A 20,291-nucleotide genomic window follows, 5' to 3' on the forward strand; every position below is an offset into this window, starting at 1 on the left:
GTGGGGGTGGAGGGTAGAGGGCTGCTCAGGTAGGGTGGACAGTTTGACAAGCAAAACTTAGGCTTAGACCTGAAAGACAAGATTTAAGCAAAGAGAAGGGGAAGAGCCAGCAGAGTTACAGCCCTAATGGGAGGAGGGGTGTCACATGTTGCAAAGCCAGCTTCAGGGGAACACAGTTACTCCAGCACACTCCCCAATCTCCTATTTCTCAATTCTTCTGCTCTGTTCCTATCACCACTTCTCATTTTCTGATGGTTTAGATTTTCCTGGCTAAATGAAATGATGGCATGAACTCTGAGAAATAGACGACTATCTCTTTCCAAATAATCCGAATCTCCTTCCAGTCCTTATGATTGATAAATTCATCTCAAAGACAACTATGTCCCAATTAGGAAACAGTGTTTCTCTATCTCAGCTTTAATTTTTTGATTTGGAGACCTCCTGATTGCTAATCAACACGTTGTGTGATTACTTCCACGATTACTTTTAGAATGTGACCGAGTCATCAGAAAAATGCACTGCTGCTTTTTGAACTCTAGGTTGCTCTTAGAGCCCAGGCAGAGTAAATGCACCCAAAACAGTCCCTAAGCACTAGGCATTCTCAGATCTACTGCTGGAGCTATATGTTAAATTATGAGAACATGTGATATACTGAAAAATGCCCTGGATTAGAAATTAGAGGTTATAGGTTCTAGTCCCAGGTCTGCTTTTTTATGCAAATTTGGGTAAACTGTTTACTTCCTTTAGGTTTACTTTTTTTATTGGTAATTTGGTACTAGAGAGAAATTGCATCTTACACAAATTCAACTTACATGTGCTTCGCAAAAAATTTAAAAGAAAAATAACAATTTAAATAGCACTCAATGATCATATGCCCTGGAGTATGAGCTGGAAAGCACAAATCTGTTGTTACATCAGTCTCAGTTCTTATGTGCCTTTCACTGAAAATCTTGCTCTGCTGTATGATTTTAGTGACTAAACATATAGATGTTTATTTGTTTTTTTTAGGACAAGGTCCCTACACATAATCCACTTGCTCCATCTAAGACTCATATGAACAAACAGCCATTTAGGTGACGTAATTTCTCTTATATGTTTACTTTAGAACCAAATAGGGTGTTGACTCCATTATATTATACCAGCATACCGGCACAGAGAACACATAAGTTACAGCTGATGGCACCCTAAGAAATACACTACTGAGAACCTGATTACCGACTTTTTACATTATTGGTTACTAAATAACATATTTTGTCAACTATATGACTATCACAATTCAGCTATGCTGTCTAGGGCACAGATATATTCATGTGTGTGAAAAACGAATATACGAAGTCATTCATTGCACAATTCTTTTTAATAAAGACCAGAGAAAACCCTAAATGTCCAAAAGGAGAGGACTGATGAAATGATAGAGCATTCAATGGAACATTATGCAGCATAAAAAGAATGGGGAAACACCTTGTATAATGATACAGAACTAAGTGAAAAAATAAGGTACATAAACTATGCAGAGTATGTACCATTTATGTAAAAGAAGGGAAGAAAAATAAAATACATATAGCACTTTGCTTGTATATGCATAAATTTATTTTTTTTTGAAAAATATACAAGAAACTGTTAGCAATGGATCCTTCCTAGGCAAGGAACTGGGTGGCTGAGGGACAAGTGTGGAAGAAGACACTTCGCTGCATATCCTTTTGAATTTTGAACAATGTGAATGTATTATCTAACCCAAAAGAAAACACAAAATTCAGATGAGCAAGAAAGTAGTCTGAGATGAAAGAGGATCACGTTCTTAATGGAAAACATAAAAAATAGACACAGTACTAAAGGTAAATACCTTCAGGTAGAATGTTGGAACTATCCGGGACTTTCCTTAAGGGATTATCCTAGTTTATACTTTTTACTTTATAGATCTACAAATTGAGGCCTTGAAAATTAAGTGATTTGTGTAAGGTCACAGCAGAAAAGTTAGGATTAGAAATCAGATATTCCAACATCTACTCTAGGACTCTTACTTATCATACTGTCTTCTCATTCTATGTGGGCAAAACAGAGCCAAGGAAGTTTAGGCTACATAATGGGTTGTCATGTTCTGTCTAAATTTTAGAGTCTGAAGTACAAAATAACCTCAAACCCTCAGACTACTAATTTCTTTGTGGTCACTATACGGCTACACTTACAAACAGGCTGTGCATATCTCTAGCACTGACACATTACAGTATGATACACATATTTTTGTCTATCCTTCTAACTAAACTTGAATTCACTGAAGGCAAGAACTAAAATGTCATAAGTTATTTTAATTTTTTAAATATACAAATGCCTAGCACAAGTGTACTGCCAAAACTATTAATACAGGCTTGCATTCCTTAACCAAAACCCAGGGGCTGGATGTGTTTTAGAATAAAGAAATTCTTGGAATTTAAAAATGTTACCAGGTACATAGACCATCATCTAACACCTCACAGACCAGTGGCCAAGGGCAGCATCCCATAATCAAACATATGGGATAAAGACTAAATAACTTCTAATTAGTTCAGGTCATATCTTGTTACCAAATGAATTCTGTCTCCAAGTTTAAAAAGTTTTTGTTTTTCAGAGCTTCGTGAATGTTGGAATTAGATAAGAGATTATGAACCGTACTCACAAAGGTGCTGCTGGAAAATATGGTTAGTCACTTCAACTCCCATCTTTTTTCTTTTTCTGAGGACAATTTGCCCTGAGTTAACACCCGCTGCCAATCTTCCTCTTTTTATATGTGAGCCACTGCCACAGCACAGCCACTGACAGAAGAGTGATATAGGTCCACCCAGAACTAAACCCACCAAGCACACTGAACTTAACCACTGGGGCTGGCTCAACTCACATCTTTTTGATGAGACCAGAACAAGCGATCGTAGCAGGGAGCTTTTACATCCCAGGTTTGGACTGAAGACTTGTTTTATAATTAAGGAATCCAACCTAGCAGAGGGGGCAAAAGCTGACATTCTGAGAGCAGAAAAAATAAATAAAAATCGTAATTGTACAACATTGTATTCCTATTTCAGCTGCTCATTAGTTATTACTTTAATAAAAGCTCCCTCTGATTGGATCATGTTAATTTTTAAATGGAAATAGGTAAATAAAACTTCCGTCCCACATTGCTGACAAGGGTATGAGGGCAATGAGCTTTAAGCCTACTGGAAGGTAACTGCACTTTTTTGGGGACCAGTGTACACAGAAGGAGGCATTCCAAACATATTGGTAAGGAATAAGCAGAAATGTATACAATTTTTTCCAGTTGGGACCATTACCCAATATACACAAAAGGAGCGTTTTCTAATCAATCTCTCCTGATTGTTCTACATTAGTCTCTTTCCTTTTATAAAGTATTAATAAGACTTTTTCTACCTTTTACAAGGGGAAAAGATTTGAAGTCAAAACAGAGCACACACTAAAATCCTTTCTTTTCTTTCCATAACCCAAGTGCCATCTCCATTTTGTTTCTGTTACTATTACATATATTTTCCTGGCAAAAAATCAAATTTGCACTAAAAGACTGTAAATCAACTTTGCAGACAACAATGTTTGATTAATACAATTCGACTTTTTCAATCTTAAAATTTTAGCTACATTTTAACTGAGTTTTGATCAATTTATGAAGTTAATATTTAGCAAGTGTTTATTACAAAAAATAGCATATTCCATTCTAAAAATGGAATTAGCAAAATGGTGAACAAGAAAAGCGCTGAGTTTTGGCTAGTATTTCAGGAGCAAATACTATCTTCTCATATTTTCATCATAATTCATTAAAAAAAATTAAGGAAACTTAACTAGCTAGATCTTACAGCAAATACACCAGCACATTAATAATCTAGTACAACAACAAAAACGGTAAATAAAACCTAACCAGCCTATTTTTCAGTCTGAAGAAAAACAACAAACTCCCTGTTGGATGTCTTGGCCATTTGCATTCAGAAGTACCGAATACTAAAATCCTCTTTCCTGAAGAATTTCTTCGTACATGAGACCTGTTTCCTCTATACCACCCTACGCAAATTATCAGTATTACTCCACAATACATTTCGTTTGAGACCGCTAAAAAAGAACAAACGAAAAAAAACCCAGTCCAAAATGCCACTGGTGGTTACTCCGTAAATAAATGCTGAGAAACTACATCTATATTCTAGGACACAGAACACATCGACCGAAAGGACTTCTGGAATACGCTGTCCCCAAGACTCAGAATGCAGACTCAGAAATAGCACACGCGGTCACGATGTCCCTTAAGCCACATGACCTTCCTACGAAAGTAGAGCCTTAAACTTGCGAACTAAATGATAAGTGCTCTGTCTCTGAAGTTAAAACAAGGCAGGGCAGCTGAAACTGGCGCCGCAGGCACGGCTCCGCGGCAGACCAGTAAGGATGGGTCACGGACAGCAAAGTCCCTGTGCTTCGGCTACTCCCCTTACCGTGAGAAGATCTGGGAGGGAGAAAAGGAAGAACACCCCAGAATCCTGGTAGAAAGCCCCTGGCCTCGAAGATGGGGTTTAGGGAGACAGGGAGGGGCAGCTCCGTGTGTGGTGACCCTTTGTGAACACGCACTCTGGGGCAGCTCGGCTCTCGCCGAGGCTTTAGGAGAGCGGACAGCGGGGGCCCCGCGCGGCCCACAGTCCTGGAGACCGCGGCGCCGCACGGCCGCGTCGGCCCAGGGCCTCCATCGCAGCCTGCAGCGGCCGGGCAGCCCTTCCCTCGCCCGCCCACCCACCGGGTTGCTCGCGCCGCGCCGGCGTCCGACCCGGGCTCCCGCGGGCCAGGGCGCAGCGAGCCGCGCGCCAGTCTCTTTGCTCAGCGTTAATCCCTCCGCTGCCGGCCGCGCACTAGTTTTAATCACGCCCCACCCCCTGGCCGCCGGCGTCACCTCCGCCACTCGAGCGCTTTCCAGCAGCTTCCAGAAACGTCGCCTCCCCAAACCCAGCCACTCACATATGGCGGGCTCTGCAGCGACCGGCCCCGCCCCTAATCGTCGCCGCCGCTGAAACTGCGGCTGCGGCAGCCGGGCTGACAGCCACGCCTCTGCGGAGGCCGGCCGGAAGTGCTCCCGTCCTCATCTTCCCCGTCACGCCGACGTCCTTCCAGGCCCCGAGCGGAGCAGGAAGGGGAACTCTTTTGCCGCGGACTCAAAGCGGAAGTTGCTTTTCTAGCGGGGAGGCCGGTGGGGGAGGAGCGGACTGAAGGGAACGTGGGGGCAACGTTGCGCTGAGTGGTGTGGAGCTCAACCTGGAACAGCAGTTTGGTTCGGCAGAGTGCGAAGAAGGGGAGTGCCCGCGGCCGGTAAGGGAGAAGAGGGAGCAGTTTCCTTCAGCTCCCAAAACAGGGACAGGGGGCAGAGCCGGGGCGACCTGGGGGGTAGTCTGCTCACCGTGAAAGGATGGGCCAGGCTGGGAGAGGGAAGGGGCTGGGACTAGGTTCAGGTGGGAAGGGTCGGCATTAACGCCTAGAGTTGCAGATTCGTTTGGGCTCAGAGAGGTAAATGCTGAAGAGAAACCAGAGTGTTTTTTTCTCCGCCAAGGGAGCGTGGAGATGGGGCGGGTTAACGGAATTCCGCGCCGCCTCGGGCTTCCAGGGTTGGGTTTGAAACTGATCTCTCCGGGTCCTCTCCGTCTCTGATTTAGGACGGCTAGGTTTGGTACCAGGCAGGGCTGGGGTCCGAAAGCTGACTCCGTTCCTCGGCTTCAAGTGTGTTGTGGCCTCACCTTTGGTAGTTCACGTGCTGAGCCCAGTTGGTCTTGGAGGGCAAGCTCAAATGGGTATAAGGCTCCTCTTCGAACAGCTTCTTCTCTGGGTTTCCCCCTTTTGCACACGGGAATGTGCATTAGGCTTAATTGCGTATCTTTCGCTATTCCCATGGCTAACTTTACACGTCCATTGCTCTGTAACTGGGTCCATATTGGGCTAGTAATTCACATTCGCGTTTCTGGGGTATCACTGGCTCACAGAAGTGATGAAAAAGGGGCATCAGAAGAAAAATGCTGGAGGTGAAGTGGAATAGAGGAGGGTAAGACTGGAAAGCCAGGCTGGTCTCACCGTGCAGTGAGCTTTAGGTCATAGTGCTACCTTTAGGTCATGCTGAGCTGTTTGGGCTTTCCTCTAATCAGGTTGTGTAGTAAATAGATGCTTTTAAGCTGAGCAGTGACAGACTAAGACTTGTTTGGCAGTGATGTGGCGTGGGGACGGAATGGAAGGAGAGAGGCTTCTAAGAACTGTGCGCAGGATTTGGCGACTTTGTACTGCGTGAAGAGGGAAGAGAAAGAAAAGAACCACTCAGATTTTCTAGTATGTGTGTTTGGAAGCATGGAGATGCCGAACTCTGGATGACATAACAAGAAGGACGAGTAGGTTATGTTTGAAGGGAGGATGATAAAGGCAGTCATTTAGAAACAAATTAAGTCGTAAGAATCACCCCAGGGTTTTGTATATAGGGCAAAGTAAATCGTTTTTGGAAGACCCGAATAGTCCTCCTCTGGTATTTTTTTAAGTGAATTTTCTTATAGGGGTGGAGGGGTCTGCATATTCAGAATTTCAATCATTAACCTACCTGCTTTTCCCACTGAAAATGTTGGGTGGTGGGATCAGGAGAGCAGATGTGAAGGCTCCTCCTGTTTGTACTTTTATAATTGAGGGAGAGAGAACCAGCTGAGAGTTTTCTAGGTCCTTCAGGCAGATGGAAATTTTCATCAAAAACAGTTTATTCAAGATATATAGCCTACTAGTTTTTCTTTTGAGAATACTGCAGAATGATTCAAGACGTGCTGTATATTTTCTACATAAAATGAAGTATAAAATTAACACCAAATAGTAACTAAAATTTATTATGTGTCAAGTGCTAAGCGTTTTACATGTATTATGGCATTTAATTTTTAGAACAAACCAGTATTACAAATAAATTTCTAAATCAGAATCTCCAGGTATAGAGCCCATTTGTTTAGCCACTTGGGAACTATGGAAGTTTGACTCTTTCCTGTATAGTTCCCTTGTATAAGTAGATTATAAATAGAAGCAGCCAAAGATGATAAATTGGTGTTGTCTGTGAGGAGCTTAAAAAGAAAAGGCATCAAACTTGTTTTTACCTTTCTGACAGTGGTTCTCAATGGGGCAGGTTTGCCTCCCAGGAGACATTTAACAGTGTCTGGAGACGTTTTCTTGGTTGTCACCACTGAGGGGTGAGTGCCATTGGCATCTAGTAAGTAGAGGTCATCGATGCTACTGAACGTCCTACAGTGCACAGGACCGTCCCTCACAACAAAGAATTATCTGGTGCAAAATGTCTGTGGTGCTGTAGTTGAGAAACCCTGCCCTATGGATGTTTCTTCAGAAATAGGAAATTGAGATTCACTGATACTGACTTTTCTAAAAAGTATTTTTATTTTTGAAATTACTCCTTGCCTTCAAAAGTGTGTAAAATTTATACAGCTGGAACAGAATAGCATAACTAGTTTTTAAAGTGAATCTGTGAGCCACAGTTTCCCGGGAGATGGTTGTCATAGAGTCATGGATTCTTAGATTTGGAAAAGACTTTTGCTCGAAATTGTTTTACAGTGTCCCTGCGAAGTCGTGATTCATTCTGCTTAACAGTCTCCTGTGTCTGTTTTCCCTGTATTTCAAATCCACATCCACCAGTAACTTTTGCTACACTGAGCTACAGTTTCGTAACTTTGACTTTACTGAATGTGATTCTACTCCATGGGACTACACTCAAAACAAGCTTGTTACATGTGTAATTTGTACTATGACAGTGTTTATGTTTTTGTTCTGGTACAGATCATCTACTTTAATACAAAAAAGTATTTCGTTGGCAGGTTTTTAAAAGTAGCGTTATTCTCAGTTGTTGACGTATTCTTGGTGGTTGAAAGTAGTAGGAATGTATGGGGTTCTTTTGTCCCTGTCAAGTAATAGCACAATGGATCTGGGGTTTTGAAGTACTTTCTTAGTGTAATGCTGACTTATTTGTTTCAAATTGTGTATAGACTCTAAAAACTTAGGTTTACAAAATCTGGTCAACATAAGTGCTTTAAATAATAGCTACCTCTATTACAAGTTTTGATAAATTTGTTTACAAATGAGTCTTCTGTGAAAACTGGTCCTACGGCCAGTCTCTGCCCTCTCCCCACATATTTGCTAGATTTATAAATTTAAGTATTTTGTTTTCACTTCAAGATTACAGTTTCAGAATATGTTTACTCTAGGGATATCTTGAAATATACTTAATATATGTACATCTTATAAAGTAGCATAGCTCTTTTTCAAAGTACATAGGATTTTTATTTAATTGTCTATTGAATTTTTTTTTCCAGGGTTCATTGAAAAATCCTTAGTGATATTGACATGTTTCAAGTGGCATAAATTAGCCCATGACTCGGAATGATGGATTCCCCGAAGATTGGAAATGGTTTGCCAGTGATTGGACCAGGGACTGATATAGGGATATCTTCACTCCACGTGGTGGGGTATTTGGGAAAAGTTAGTGAACTTATTTTTTGCCTCAGTGCAAATTTGATTTTTTTTCCTCCTATTTTTGAGACTTAAATTCAGTTTTAATTTTACCAATTAACTTCTAGAAAGTTGTATCTTCCACGGAAATCTTAAAGCAATGGCGAAAGATTGTTCTAATGTGTTTACCTCTCTGTTTTATTGATATGTGAAAGTAGAGCTAGAACATAGACCTTAAGGTTTACTATTCTTTGAAAATACAGAGCATGCATTTTCCCTGGCAGTTGACATGACTTTTTTTCTTGCAAATAAAACTGATGCTATTCTTAACACTTAAAATTTAATATTTAAAACTACAATATATTCTTTTTGGAATAATAGCTATATTTAAAGCCTATATGCATTTCTTTTATTTGCCATGTTTAAAATATTTTGCCAGGACACTTCTAGGTGAAAATTGTAATTTTTTCTGGTTACTTTTCCATTTAACTTTTTGTAATTTGATGCAATCTAGGAATGTGTATATTTAATTTATTTTATTTCTCTTTTAGAATTATGATTCAGCTAAAGTCCCGTCAGATGGGTATTGCCCTGCTTGTAGAGAGAAGGGAAAGTTGAAAGCCTTAAAGACTTACCGAATTAGTTTTCAAGAGTCTGTCTTTCTGTGTGAGGATCTACAGGTAAAGTATTAATCTTAGATAGTATGAAAGTTTTAGCCTTTTGCTTTTTTGTTCAGTGTTTAAATTTGTACTCATTTTGTATTTTTTAGACTGTACATTTTTAATACATGGATAATCAGAATTTCTAGGTCTATCTGGTATACAGTTTTAAATATTTTCCATTATTTTTCGACCTGGTTTCCTGAGTTATTGCATGAACATGTTTGTTGTTATCATTCACTTGTGAAAGGAGAAAATACATTTTAAAACTGATTTTTTTTAACCTGTGAGGATCCTTGTTAGCAGTTGGTATATAATAGTTACTCCCTCATCTGTGGTGTATTAGCTTTGGAACTTAATGGAAAAGTTATTAGTCTCTAAATATTATGTATTTAAGGCACTAAATATCTTTTAGAATTAATTATAGTAATTTGTACTCACTGCTACAACTTTATTAAATAGGAACTTGTTAAACTGTATAGTACTCTACATTTTATTGTACTTGACCATTTATGAAACTGTTATATACATGTTTAATTCTCAAAACTTTGCAAGGTAGGTTTTCTCATGAGTAAGAAAATAAATGTGGAGGCTTTAAGAACACAAGATCTTCATAAAGTGATAGAGTTGTTATTACAATACAGTCTTCTAATTTCAGAGATGTTTTATTCTAGATAAACTAGCAGTTCATCAGAATCACCTGGAGTGCTTTTAAAAAATTTCTGGGTCTCACTCCCAGATGCTGATTCAGTAGAGTTGACCCAGAATTCTATAGTTTTGTAACTTCTGATGATCAGCCAAGTTTGGAAAATACTAGACTAAATCACACTATTGGTGATGGAAACTTTTGCTGGGTATAACTTGAAGAAAATCCCAGGCATTCTTACAAATAGAAATAAATTTCTTTTTGCCTTTATTCAATAAATATCTTTTTGAGTGTTGCTGTGTTGTCACCATTCCAGATGCTAGGTTACAGTGAATAAAACAAGAATTTCTTGCCCTCAAGAAGGAAGGTTATATTCTAGGGTAAGAGAGACAATAAACAAGTAAAGTGCATTTTTTGTGTGTGAGGTGATGGAAAGTGCTGTGGAGAAAAATAAAGCCACAGGGATTGGTGTGTCAGCGAATAGACAGTTTGCAGTTTTAAATAGAGTGGTGAAGGGAACTCTTCATTGAGAAAGTGACACTTGAGCAAAGACCTGAATGAGATGAAGAGGAACAAGCCATGCGCGGATCTGAGGAATGAGCCTTCAAGGCAGGGAGAGTAGCAGGTACAAGGCCCTGAGAGAGTGGAGGCTGCGTGTCCATGTTTGTGCTGCTGCAGGGAAACCAGCAGAGCGGGATCTGAGTAAGTGAAGCGGAGTAATAGAAAGTGGGTCAGAAAAATAATGGGGAGAGGGCTGGACCAAGTGGAGCCTTTTAGGCCATTGTAAGGTCTCCAACTTTTACTCTGACTGAAATGAAGAAGCTAGTAGGGATGTTGGCAGAGGAATGACATAATCTGACTTATATTTTAAAAGGATCACTGTGGCTGCTGTGTTGAAAATATGTATAAAGATCAAGACCTGAAGCAGGGAGACTAGTTGGGAGGCAGTTTAGTATTCCAGGGGGAGCAAGTACTGGCCGAGGGGAGGAGGCATGCTGGATTCTGTGTATATTTTGAAAGCAGAGCCAAAATGATTTGCTGAAAGATTGGGATACATGGTAGGAGAGGGAGGAATCAAGGATGATTCCCGGATTTTTGGCTTGAATAATTGGAAGAATGGAGTTGCCACTTACTGAGATGAGAAAGACTTTGCGAAGAGAAAGGGAAAGATCAGGATGTCAGGACCAGTCAAGCTTGAGACATCTGTCCGCTGTCTGTGGGTATGTGGAGTAAACAGTTGGATCTATGTGTCTGGTGTTAGCTGGCAAGTTTGAGATTGGAGATAGACATTTGGGAGTCATCAGCGTGTAGAAATTGAACCATGAGACTGGGCGAGTTTACCTAGGAGTATGGATAACGAGCTGCAAGAACTGAGCCCTGGAATACTCCAGCACTAAGAGATTGGGGAGATGAAGTGGAACTAGCAGAGGAGTGAGAGAAGAAGGGGTCAGTGAGGTAGGAGTAAACCCAGGAAGGAGAGTATATTGTCCTGGAAGTCAAGTGAGAAAAATATTTAATTAAGGAAGGAATGATTAACTGTCATTGCCAGTGACACCTTGAGGATGAGGACTCAACTAGCTATGGACTAGAGTACTGTGGGCGTCATTGAAGACCTTGATGGGAATAACCTGGGTAAAGTAGTAGTGATAAAAGCCTGGTTGCAGTGAGAGAGAGAGAAAGTGGAAGAGGAAGAATTGAGAAATTCAGATGGGAGATGGTATCTGAAGGGGGAAGTTTTGTTTGTCTTTAAGTTTGGAGAAATAACAGTATGTTTGCTGGTTGTATCCAGGAGAGAGGGGAAAATAGGAGAAAGCGTCATAGCATTGCTGGAAGGAGATCCCTGGGGCAGATCATGGGCACTCTGTGCAGGGGAAGACTTGACTTTAGATTTGACAGCTCATCCATAACAGCCAACTATACAGAGTTTACTAATTAGCTAGCTCAGAATAAAGTTGTAGAATTATGGACACTGGAAAGAGAAAAAATAAATCTTACTGATTCTAGGGAAAAAAATACTTTTTTTTCCTGTCCTGAACAATACGTAGTATTTCAATAGAGTTCTTTACCACGGACTACCAGAATAGAGAAGCCCCTGTGTTCAGGACATAGGTTTATAGCTGTTAAGGTTAAATGGTTTAGCTGCATTTTTAGTTTTTGAAGCATTCTTTTTTAAGTGATGAGGAAAGATACATAACCAAAAATTTTAAATATGTACTTTGCAAATGTAAAAAAGAATTTTAGAGTAATTAATTATTGATCTAGTTTTTAGAAAATGTTCTAATCATTAGTAAGAGCCCAGTGTATTTTATGAAGTAGATTGGTTTACACTGGGAGTCAGCAAACTCTTTATATGGCCCATGGGCTAAGAATGATTTTTACATTTTATTTACTTATTTTTTTTTTTGAGGAAGATTAACCCTGAGCTAACTACTGCCAGTCCTCCTCTTTTTGCTGAGGGAGACTGGCCCTGAGCTAACATCCATGCCCATCTTCCTCTACTTTATACATGGGACGCCTGCCACAGCATGGCTTTTTGCCAAGCGGTTCCATGTCTGCACCCGGGATTTGAACCGGCGAACCCTGGGGCCGCTGAGAAGCGGAACATGCGAACTTAACTGCTGCGCCAATGGGCTGGCCTCTGATTTTTACATTTTAAATGACTGGGATAAAATGAAAAGAAGAACAGTTTTTTCTAACACATGAAAATTATGTTAATTTCAAATTTCAGTGTCCATAAATAAAGTTTTATTGGAACATAGCCACTCTCTATCATTTATGTATTATCTATGGCTACTTTTATACTACAGTGGCAGAGTTGAGCAGTTCAGACAGAGACACTGACTGACTTACAAAGCATAAAATATTTTTCTTGTCTTTTCAGGTAAGGTTGGCTGATCCTTGGTCTATAAGACCTTTGAATCCAACTATTAGTTTTTCTGGAGTTCTATTATAAAATTTGGAGTCCACCAAATATTCTGCTTTCAGTTGCTAAATTACAAAGAACCACATGGGAAACCCCTTTTAATGAGATATTTACATTAAAATATGTTTCTTAATTTGGAAAAAACACTAATATTCAAACTCTAGCTCAAAATTAATAACAAATTGAAACTCTCAAGTACGGTCATGTGCTGCCTAACAGTGTTTCGGTCAACAATGGACCAAATATGTGATGCTGGTCCCATAAGATTAGTACCATATAGCCTAGGTGTGTAGCAGGCTATACCATCTAGGTTTGTGTAAATTCAGTAGAGGAGGAAGAAATTTTCCTCTACCTTCTAAGTTCTGGCTGGTCTCGCAATTAAATTGACATGAGAGATTAACAGGAGAAAAACAAATAAAAGTTTAATAACATATACATGGGGGAAACCCAGAAAAACTGAATAACTCACCAAAATAGCCCCAAACCCTCACCTTAAGTACCCTCCTCAGCTGAAGACAAAAGAAGATGTTAGTGGTAGGGAGAGTCGGGGACTTCAAAAGGGAACGCAGGCAATTCACAGGTGAAGAGGAGCAAATGTTTAGAAGACAAGTGTTTGGCCACACAGAAACAGAAGAACACAGAGTGGAGCCAACAAAACAGCCTTTCCTCGTTTCCTCCCTTTCTACCATCACGCTATGCTAGGGTGATAGCTTGCTTCCTGAGACAGATTTTTTTCATCTGCAGCAGTTAAGGATGAGGTAATGAGAAAAGCTGAGTCTTTTGTTTCTTAAAAATAATCAGCCTAAAATAATTTCATGTTAAAGAGGCCCATTTTGGGGTCGTGAATTTTGTTTCCCTTTGGTATACTCTGATGTTCCAACACAACGAAATCACTTAACAGTACGTTTTTTCAGAATGTGTCTCTGTCATTAAACAACACAGACTGTATTTTCAAACGGAATTTTAACTCATCTTCCTATTTTTTTGAGTATTCCATTATTCATTCTTTTATTGGAACATTTAATTATGTAGTCTTTTTTTTAAAAAAAATGAAATTTATGATAGAAAGGCTTTTAAATCATTAGTGTTAAGTCACCAAAGAAAGTACTTATTTTCTTAGTTTTCTTCATTTGTAAAATAAATGTAAATTATTTTTATAATTTGTCTTGGTCATACCTTACAGATAATTATCCGAATATAAGATAATGTGGTGTATTTTCCTTATTCCTGTTTTGTAAAAACAGTGAAAAATCCAAAATCAATTCCAAATATCAGTAAAAGAGGCAGCATTAGATTTTTTCCAGCATTAGATTTTAAATGGTCCTAGATGGTTGGACTAGACTAAAAAATTAATGTTCTTTGTGTGGTTTTGTTTTATTGACTTCTTTCTTTTGGAGACACACTGAAATCTTTTATTCTATTTATAAAAATGATATGTGTTCATTGTAAATAAAGTAGAAACTAAAGTCAGGTATAAAGAAATAAAAATCCAAAAGCATTAATTTATAAAAGGGAAAAATTGGGGCAAGGACAAATTAGATTTTAGATTGACCCTATGATGGGAGCACAGATTGTAGAAAGAAAAGTCAGTCAAGACATTTGGAAATAGTGTAGGGGAGAAACCGTTTAGGACACTACATTTTGCAACCCCAGGCCCTTTATGGTTTACTGTTGTTTTTAATTGAGTAGGGGTGCTGGTAAGATGTGCACACCATGGTCTCAACTCTGCTTGAGATTGGTCAAGATTTTTTGTTTTTTAATTTTTGCCTCTTTTAAAAAAATTCTTTAAAAATTTTTAGTTTTAAAAAAACATAACATGAAATTTACCATCTTAACCCTTTTTAAGTGTACAGTTCAGGAGTGTTAGTAGCTGTATTCACATTGTTGGGTGACAGATCTCTAGAACTTTTCATCTCGCAAAACCGAAATTCTGTACCCACTGAAGAGCAACTTCCCCTTCCCCCAGCCCTGGCAACCACCATTCTACTTTCTGTCTCTCTGAATTTGACTAGTCTGGGTACTTCATATAAGTGGAATCATGCTGTATTTGTCTTTTTATGATGGCTTATTATACTTAGCAGAAGATCCTCAAGTTTTATCCATGCTGTAGTACATGACAGGGCTTCCTTACTTTTTTAAGACTGAATAATATTCTATTGTATGTTTATACCACATTTTCTTTATCCATTTGCCCATCCATGGACATTTGAGTTGCTTCCACTTCTTGGCTATTGTGAATAATGCTGCAGTGAATATTGATGTGCAAATATCTCTTTGAGATCCTCCGTTCAATTTTTTTGGATATATACCTTTTTATGATTCTTTGAATACAAAAGTATTTCTATTGATTTTAAAATGTTCTCCATTTTCTGACATCTGGTAAGATTTAGAAAATGATCTCAAGGAATAAAGTTGAGGGTCAAATTGTTAGTTAATGGTGACTGTACAACCAGTTGGTAACAGAAGAATCCAGAACTTGTCCTGTTAAAGAATTTCATAATTGCAGTATTATGAGTATAGTGTTTACTTGCGTGGAACAAGCTGTATTTTAAATGAGAAGATTTAATGCATTTCATTTACCTATTACTTTGAAACAAATCACCTCAAAACTTAGTGACTAAAAAAACTTAATGACTTCACTTATTATTCCTCATGATTCTGTGAGTTGACCAGGCAGTTCTTACACTTTACCTACTGTTGGCTGGGACAGCTGAAATGTCTGCATGGCTGGCAGCTGGTGCTAGCTGCCACCTGGGAACTCAGCTCAGGCAATCAGCCAGGATCTCAGTCCTTTTCCATGAGGGTCTCTCCACGAGGCTACTTGGGCTCCTCACAGTATGATGGCTGGGACTAAGAAGGAGTGTTCCAGAGAAGGAGAGCTCCAAGAGGACAATCCTAATGAGCCACTGCTTTTCAGGTCTCCATGTGCATCATGCTTGCTAATGTCCCATCAAAGCTAGTGATGGCCAGGCCTAGAGTTGTGTGGCAGGCGGCTGACTCTCTGAGGACATGACTACCAGGAAGTGTAGTTCTTTATTTTCCTAGAGGCCACCAAGATAGCAGTCTACCATACTTGTGTAGAAGAAGGCATATTTTAAATGAGGGCACATGGATTTATAGATACATAGATATATAGGTTTCTTGAATTTGTCTTATAAAATATTTTTTCTAGTTTTCAAACTTAGGGAAAATTCATTGATTATTTTAGTGATTTGTTTACACTTTTGATATTTGGCTGAAATTGTGTTAATGCATAGTGAGATATGACAAAGTCATTAAAATTCAGCCAATTTGACTCATGGATCCAATAAGCATGTAAAATTGATATGCTGATGTGCTCTCAGATTAATATGCAGTTTGAAAATTAAGAAACATAAAATTGTGCAGCTTTTTTAATTTGAAAATATTTTTCTAATTTTTAATGTTGAGCAGTGTACCTGTTCCAAAACAATAATTCTCATCATTGTGTTTCTTTAAATTGTTGAAATTTTTTAATTCACTAGATGTTAGATTTTTTTATTAAAGCAAAAAGATGTATATTTTCCTTGTTAGTTTACCCTAGTGTACCTCAGATTAAACCTTTGAGTGTTCAAATTAACTAGGAAAAATAATTTTTGGAGGGGCCAAATTTTTGATTAATTGTTTATCCCTAGTTCCTTCAAATTTAGATTGATAATATACCTTCTCATGTCAAATCAGTGCTAAAATTTTAAACATAATTTTCATGACATAGAAACTATAAAGTTTTTAAAACTTGAGTTTATTTGAATTTTTTAGTTTTTATTATTTTATTTTTTCTTTCTAGTGCATATATCCTTTGGGCTCTAAATCGCTTAATAACTTAATTTCTCCTGATTTGGAAGATTGTCACACTACAAATAAGCCTCAAAAAAGAAAGCTCTTGGAAACCAACTATAAAGATTCCCCTGTTGTAGCATGTTCCAAAAAGACTAAAAGTCGTGTTGTTATTGATGGTGAACAAGTTTTGAACAGCAAACAGAATGAAGCAGCACGTGATGAAACGTCATCAGACTTACCTGATGTGCTGCACAGTGGTCAGCAGAATCCGGGTAGGACAGCTGATTCCTTGGAACAGGGTGAGATTTTGGAAGCTAATATTGTTGATGTGGCTGCTGAAGAAGATCCTGCTACAATTGATGTTTCCAGAACTGGAGGGACTTCCCCTCAAAATGAAGGATGCACATCTGGACTGGAAATGCCGTTGGAGAACAGATGTACATCACTTTGTCAGACCTTATGTGTCCAGTGGAAAAATGCTTACGCTCTCTGTTGGTTAGACTGTATCCTGTCGGCATTGGTGCACTTGGAAGGGTTAAAAAACACTGTGACTGACCTCTGCTCTAAAGAGGAATCTGTGTTCTGGCGATTATTTACAAAGTATGATCAAGCCAATAAGCTGCTCCACACCAGTCAATTGGATGGAGTTGAAGGTTGGTAATAATATTTATTTCTCTTGAATTTTTACAGAGGTAGTGTTGAGTTTTGTCTCATAGCATGTAGAAAAGATGCCATCAGTAGCTTCTGTTTTATATAGAAACCCGGGAACCAGGAGCTCAAGGTTAGTGTCATGAAGCTTAAGATAATACCAGTTGCATTATCATGACTGCCCAAAAGGTCGTCTTTTTCAAAAACTAGGAGTAAAGAATAAAGAGGCCGTGGTTGTATCTTAGTTGTCAGGGTAATGGTGGTCATCACAAAGTCCATCAAAGTAAAATTTTGAGTTTTTAGATTTCTGTAAAGCAGAAAAAAGAAGTAAGTACAAATCACCCATAATCCAACAACTCCCCCAAAATCTCTCTTCCGATGAGGGAATATATTTTTGCGTTTGTTTTCCTGTAAAATAGGATACCCGTAAACCTACCTTCCAACCCAAGATGAATTGAAATATTCCCAATGACTTAAATCTACCCAAGTATTCCTCCCCATCCCATCTTCCACCTCTCCCTAAAGGGAATCGTTATCCTGGCATGTGTTTCATCATGCCTTCTTTTCTTAATAGTTTTTCCTACATATGTATGGCTAAACATTATGTTGTCTAATTTAGTTTATTTTGAACCTTATAAAAGATATTATACAGTATGTCTTCTGGGACCTTTTTTTTTCTTTTTATAGAAATCTATCTATTGAAGTTGTTTGTGGTTCATTGATTTTCATTGCTATATATTTCCATTTTGTAAATATATCAGTATATTTATTCATTCATCTGTCATTGGGTTGTTTTTTGCCATTATAAATACTGCTGCTGTGACTATTCTTAGGCAAGTCTCCTGGGGTGTAAAGAACGAGTTTCCCTTGGATATACTATAGGATAGAATTGCCAAATCCCAGGCTCTGAGTTCAGATTTACAAGATAGGTGAGTTGCTTTCCAGAGTGGTTGTACCACTCAGCACTCCCGCTAGCACTGTGTAAGAGATCTTCCTGATCCATATATTCTTCCGTGGTTATTTTCACACTTGGAGATTTTTGCCCTTTGAAGGATGTAAAATGTGATCTTGATTTGCCTTTCTCACATTTTAAAGAGGTTGAACAACTTTTCATGTGTAGATTGACCATATGTTCCCTCTTCTGTGAAATGCCTGTTTGTGTCTTATCCCTATTTGTTCTGTCATGTTCTTACTGATTTGTATGAATTTCTATATGTCCTTGCTATTTTTATGTCAGCTATGTGTTGTTAAATCTCCCAATTTGTATCTTGTTTTTACTTTTTTAAAGTTATATTTTGATGTACAGAAATTGTTAATTTTTCCTTTTGTAGCTGGTAATGTTTGTGGCTTTTAAAAGAAATCTTTCCTTTTCCCAAGACCGGAAAGTCATTCACTTATGTTTTCACTGAAAAGTCATGAAGTTTTGCTTTTGACATTGAAATTGTTAATTTAACTGGAGTTAATTTTTGTATGTGATAAGGATCCACTTTTTTTTCCCATTTTATAGCCAGTTTTTTCTTAATCTGCCATGCCACCTTCGTCATATTACCTTCCATGTATGTGTGCAGCTGTTCCTTAACTCTCAATTTTGTTCTCTTGGTCACTTTGTCCCTGTACCAATACCACACTGTTTTAATAATTAGGGCTTTTTAGGTCTTGCTGTCTGGTAGGACAACAAGCTTTGCGTTTATTCAGTGTGACTGGTCATACAGTCTTTAAATTAATTTTGTATGTTGTTTCTCCGTTGTTGAACGTTCAGGCTGCTTACCATTTTTTACTATTATGAATAAACCTCATGACAGATATCCATATGTCCTTTGAATCCATTGCTGATTATTTCCTAGAAGGGATATTAAAATATGAATATAAAAGAGTCTTTCTGAATGGCTTTCCAGAAGGGTTATACCAACACATAATTCTGTTTTCACATGTAGAAGAAAACATCCCGAGCACTCTTAATCACCTTTGGGTATAAACATTTAACAAGTTATAATTTGGTTAGATAAGAAATATTTTGTTTCAACTTGAGTTTCTTTGAGATTTAATTTTTTTGCAATTTTTAAGATTCATTTTCTCACAAGTATTTCTGCCTTTGCCTTTTCTTCTATTCCTGTTTTCTGTAATTACAGGAACCCCACTACTGAGTAAGTGATGGTTGTTTGATTATTTCCAAAGAGCATACCTCTCATTCAAATTTTGACCTGAATGTTGAATTAATTTTAATTTCATATTTTAATCTTATATTAACTTTTTACAGAATAATTGTAGTTTTTATAATATGGTTGTAATCACATTAGTTTGAGCTGCATTACTTTGAATTGTAGGTTTTCTCTTTTTTTTGGCATGGTCAGATAAAAATTCTGGTTAATGCTTACTTCATATTATAGGAGATTCTAGATATTTTCATAGTGAAACATAAGCAGAGTGTGATCAGGCTGTATGAATTATTTGTTAGTAAGAGATTTGAGTGAAAAGATTTATTTGTAGCTTAAGAGTAACTAGAGTCAAATGTATGTGGAGGCTTTTATTCAAAATAATTTTCTTATTAATCTTGGATAGTTTTCTGTCACAGTAAGTCCATTTTGAGGACTTTTCCCCTAAAGAAATGATCCAAAACATGAACAGATATATGCCCAAAGACATTTATCGTGGTAGTATTTATTGAAAAAAGAACTTAAATGTCCAGCAATAGAGGAATGGTTAATAAAACTGGTTAAGTCAAAGTGTAATAACTAACCTGCAAAGTTTGCTTTTTTTTTTAAAGGGAGACTTTGTTTTTTTCCTTTTAAAGATTTTATTTTTTCCTTTTTCTCCCCAAATCCCCCCAGTACACAGTTGTGTATTTTAGTTGTGAGTTCTTCTAGTTGGGGCATGTGGGACACCGCCTCAGCATGGCTTGGTGAGCGATGCCATGTCCGCACCCAGAATCTGAACCTGTGAAACCCTGGGTTGCCGAAGTGGAGCGCACGAACTTAACCACTCGGCCACCGGGCTGGCCCCTAACCTACAAAGTTTTTAATGAAGCAAATTTGTGTTGGGGAAAAAGTAGGATATGGAATTGTATAAACACTATGATGTCATTGAAGACCGTTTCACACCACCTCCAAAGAAAGATGGAAGGAGGGAAATATACCAATTGTTA

At 38.3% G+C, this 20,291-nt stretch overlaps 1 protein-coding gene and 1 long non-coding RNA gene across 6 annotated transcripts in view; one reads left to right on the top strand and one right to left on the bottom strand.

Moving 5' to 3' along the window:
* LOC139046599 (uncharacterized) overlaps window positions 1–4,847 on the bottom strand; it is a 106,231-nt gene extending 101,384 nt beyond the window's left edge. Inside the window, exon 1 of the long non-coding RNA XR_011506846.1 lies at window positions 4,458–4,847. This is a non-coding gene — a long non-coding RNA (uncharacterized lncRNA). The remainder of the gene's footprint in view (window positions 1–4,457) is intronic.
* Window positions 4,848–5,122: 275 nt separating this feature from the next.
* The window catches only part of USPL1 (ubiquitin specific peptidase like 1), a 34,354-nt gene continuing 19,185 nt past the window's right edge, over window positions 5,123–20,291 (top strand). Inside the window, exons 1-4 of one of the 5 annotated variants that reach the window (XM_014831942.3) lie at window positions 5,134–5,319; window positions 8,340–8,505; window positions 9,027–9,155; window positions 16,509–17,154. In XM_014831942.3, the coding sequence (XP_014687428.2) occupies window positions 8,407–8,505; window positions 9,027–9,155; window positions 16,509–17,154 (874 nt within the window). In that variant the 5' untranslated portion in view covers window positions 5,134–5,319; window positions 8,340–8,406. Of the gene's footprint in view, window positions 5,320–8,339; window positions 8,506–9,026; window positions 9,156–13,140; window positions 13,462–16,508; window positions 17,155–20,291 lie in introns of those variants that run through there. The other 4 variants (XM_014831941.3, XM_070520464.1, XM_070520463.1 and 1 more) reach the window with 4 other exon arrangements.

The sequence above is a fragment of the Equus asinus genome, chromosome 11 (assembly GCF_041296235.1).
Source record: "Equus asinus isolate D_3611 breed Donkey chromosome 11, EquAss-T2T_v2, whole genome shotgun sequence".
Taxonomy (NCBI): Eukaryota; Metazoa; Chordata; class Mammalia; order Perissodactyla; family Equidae; genus Equus; species Equus asinus.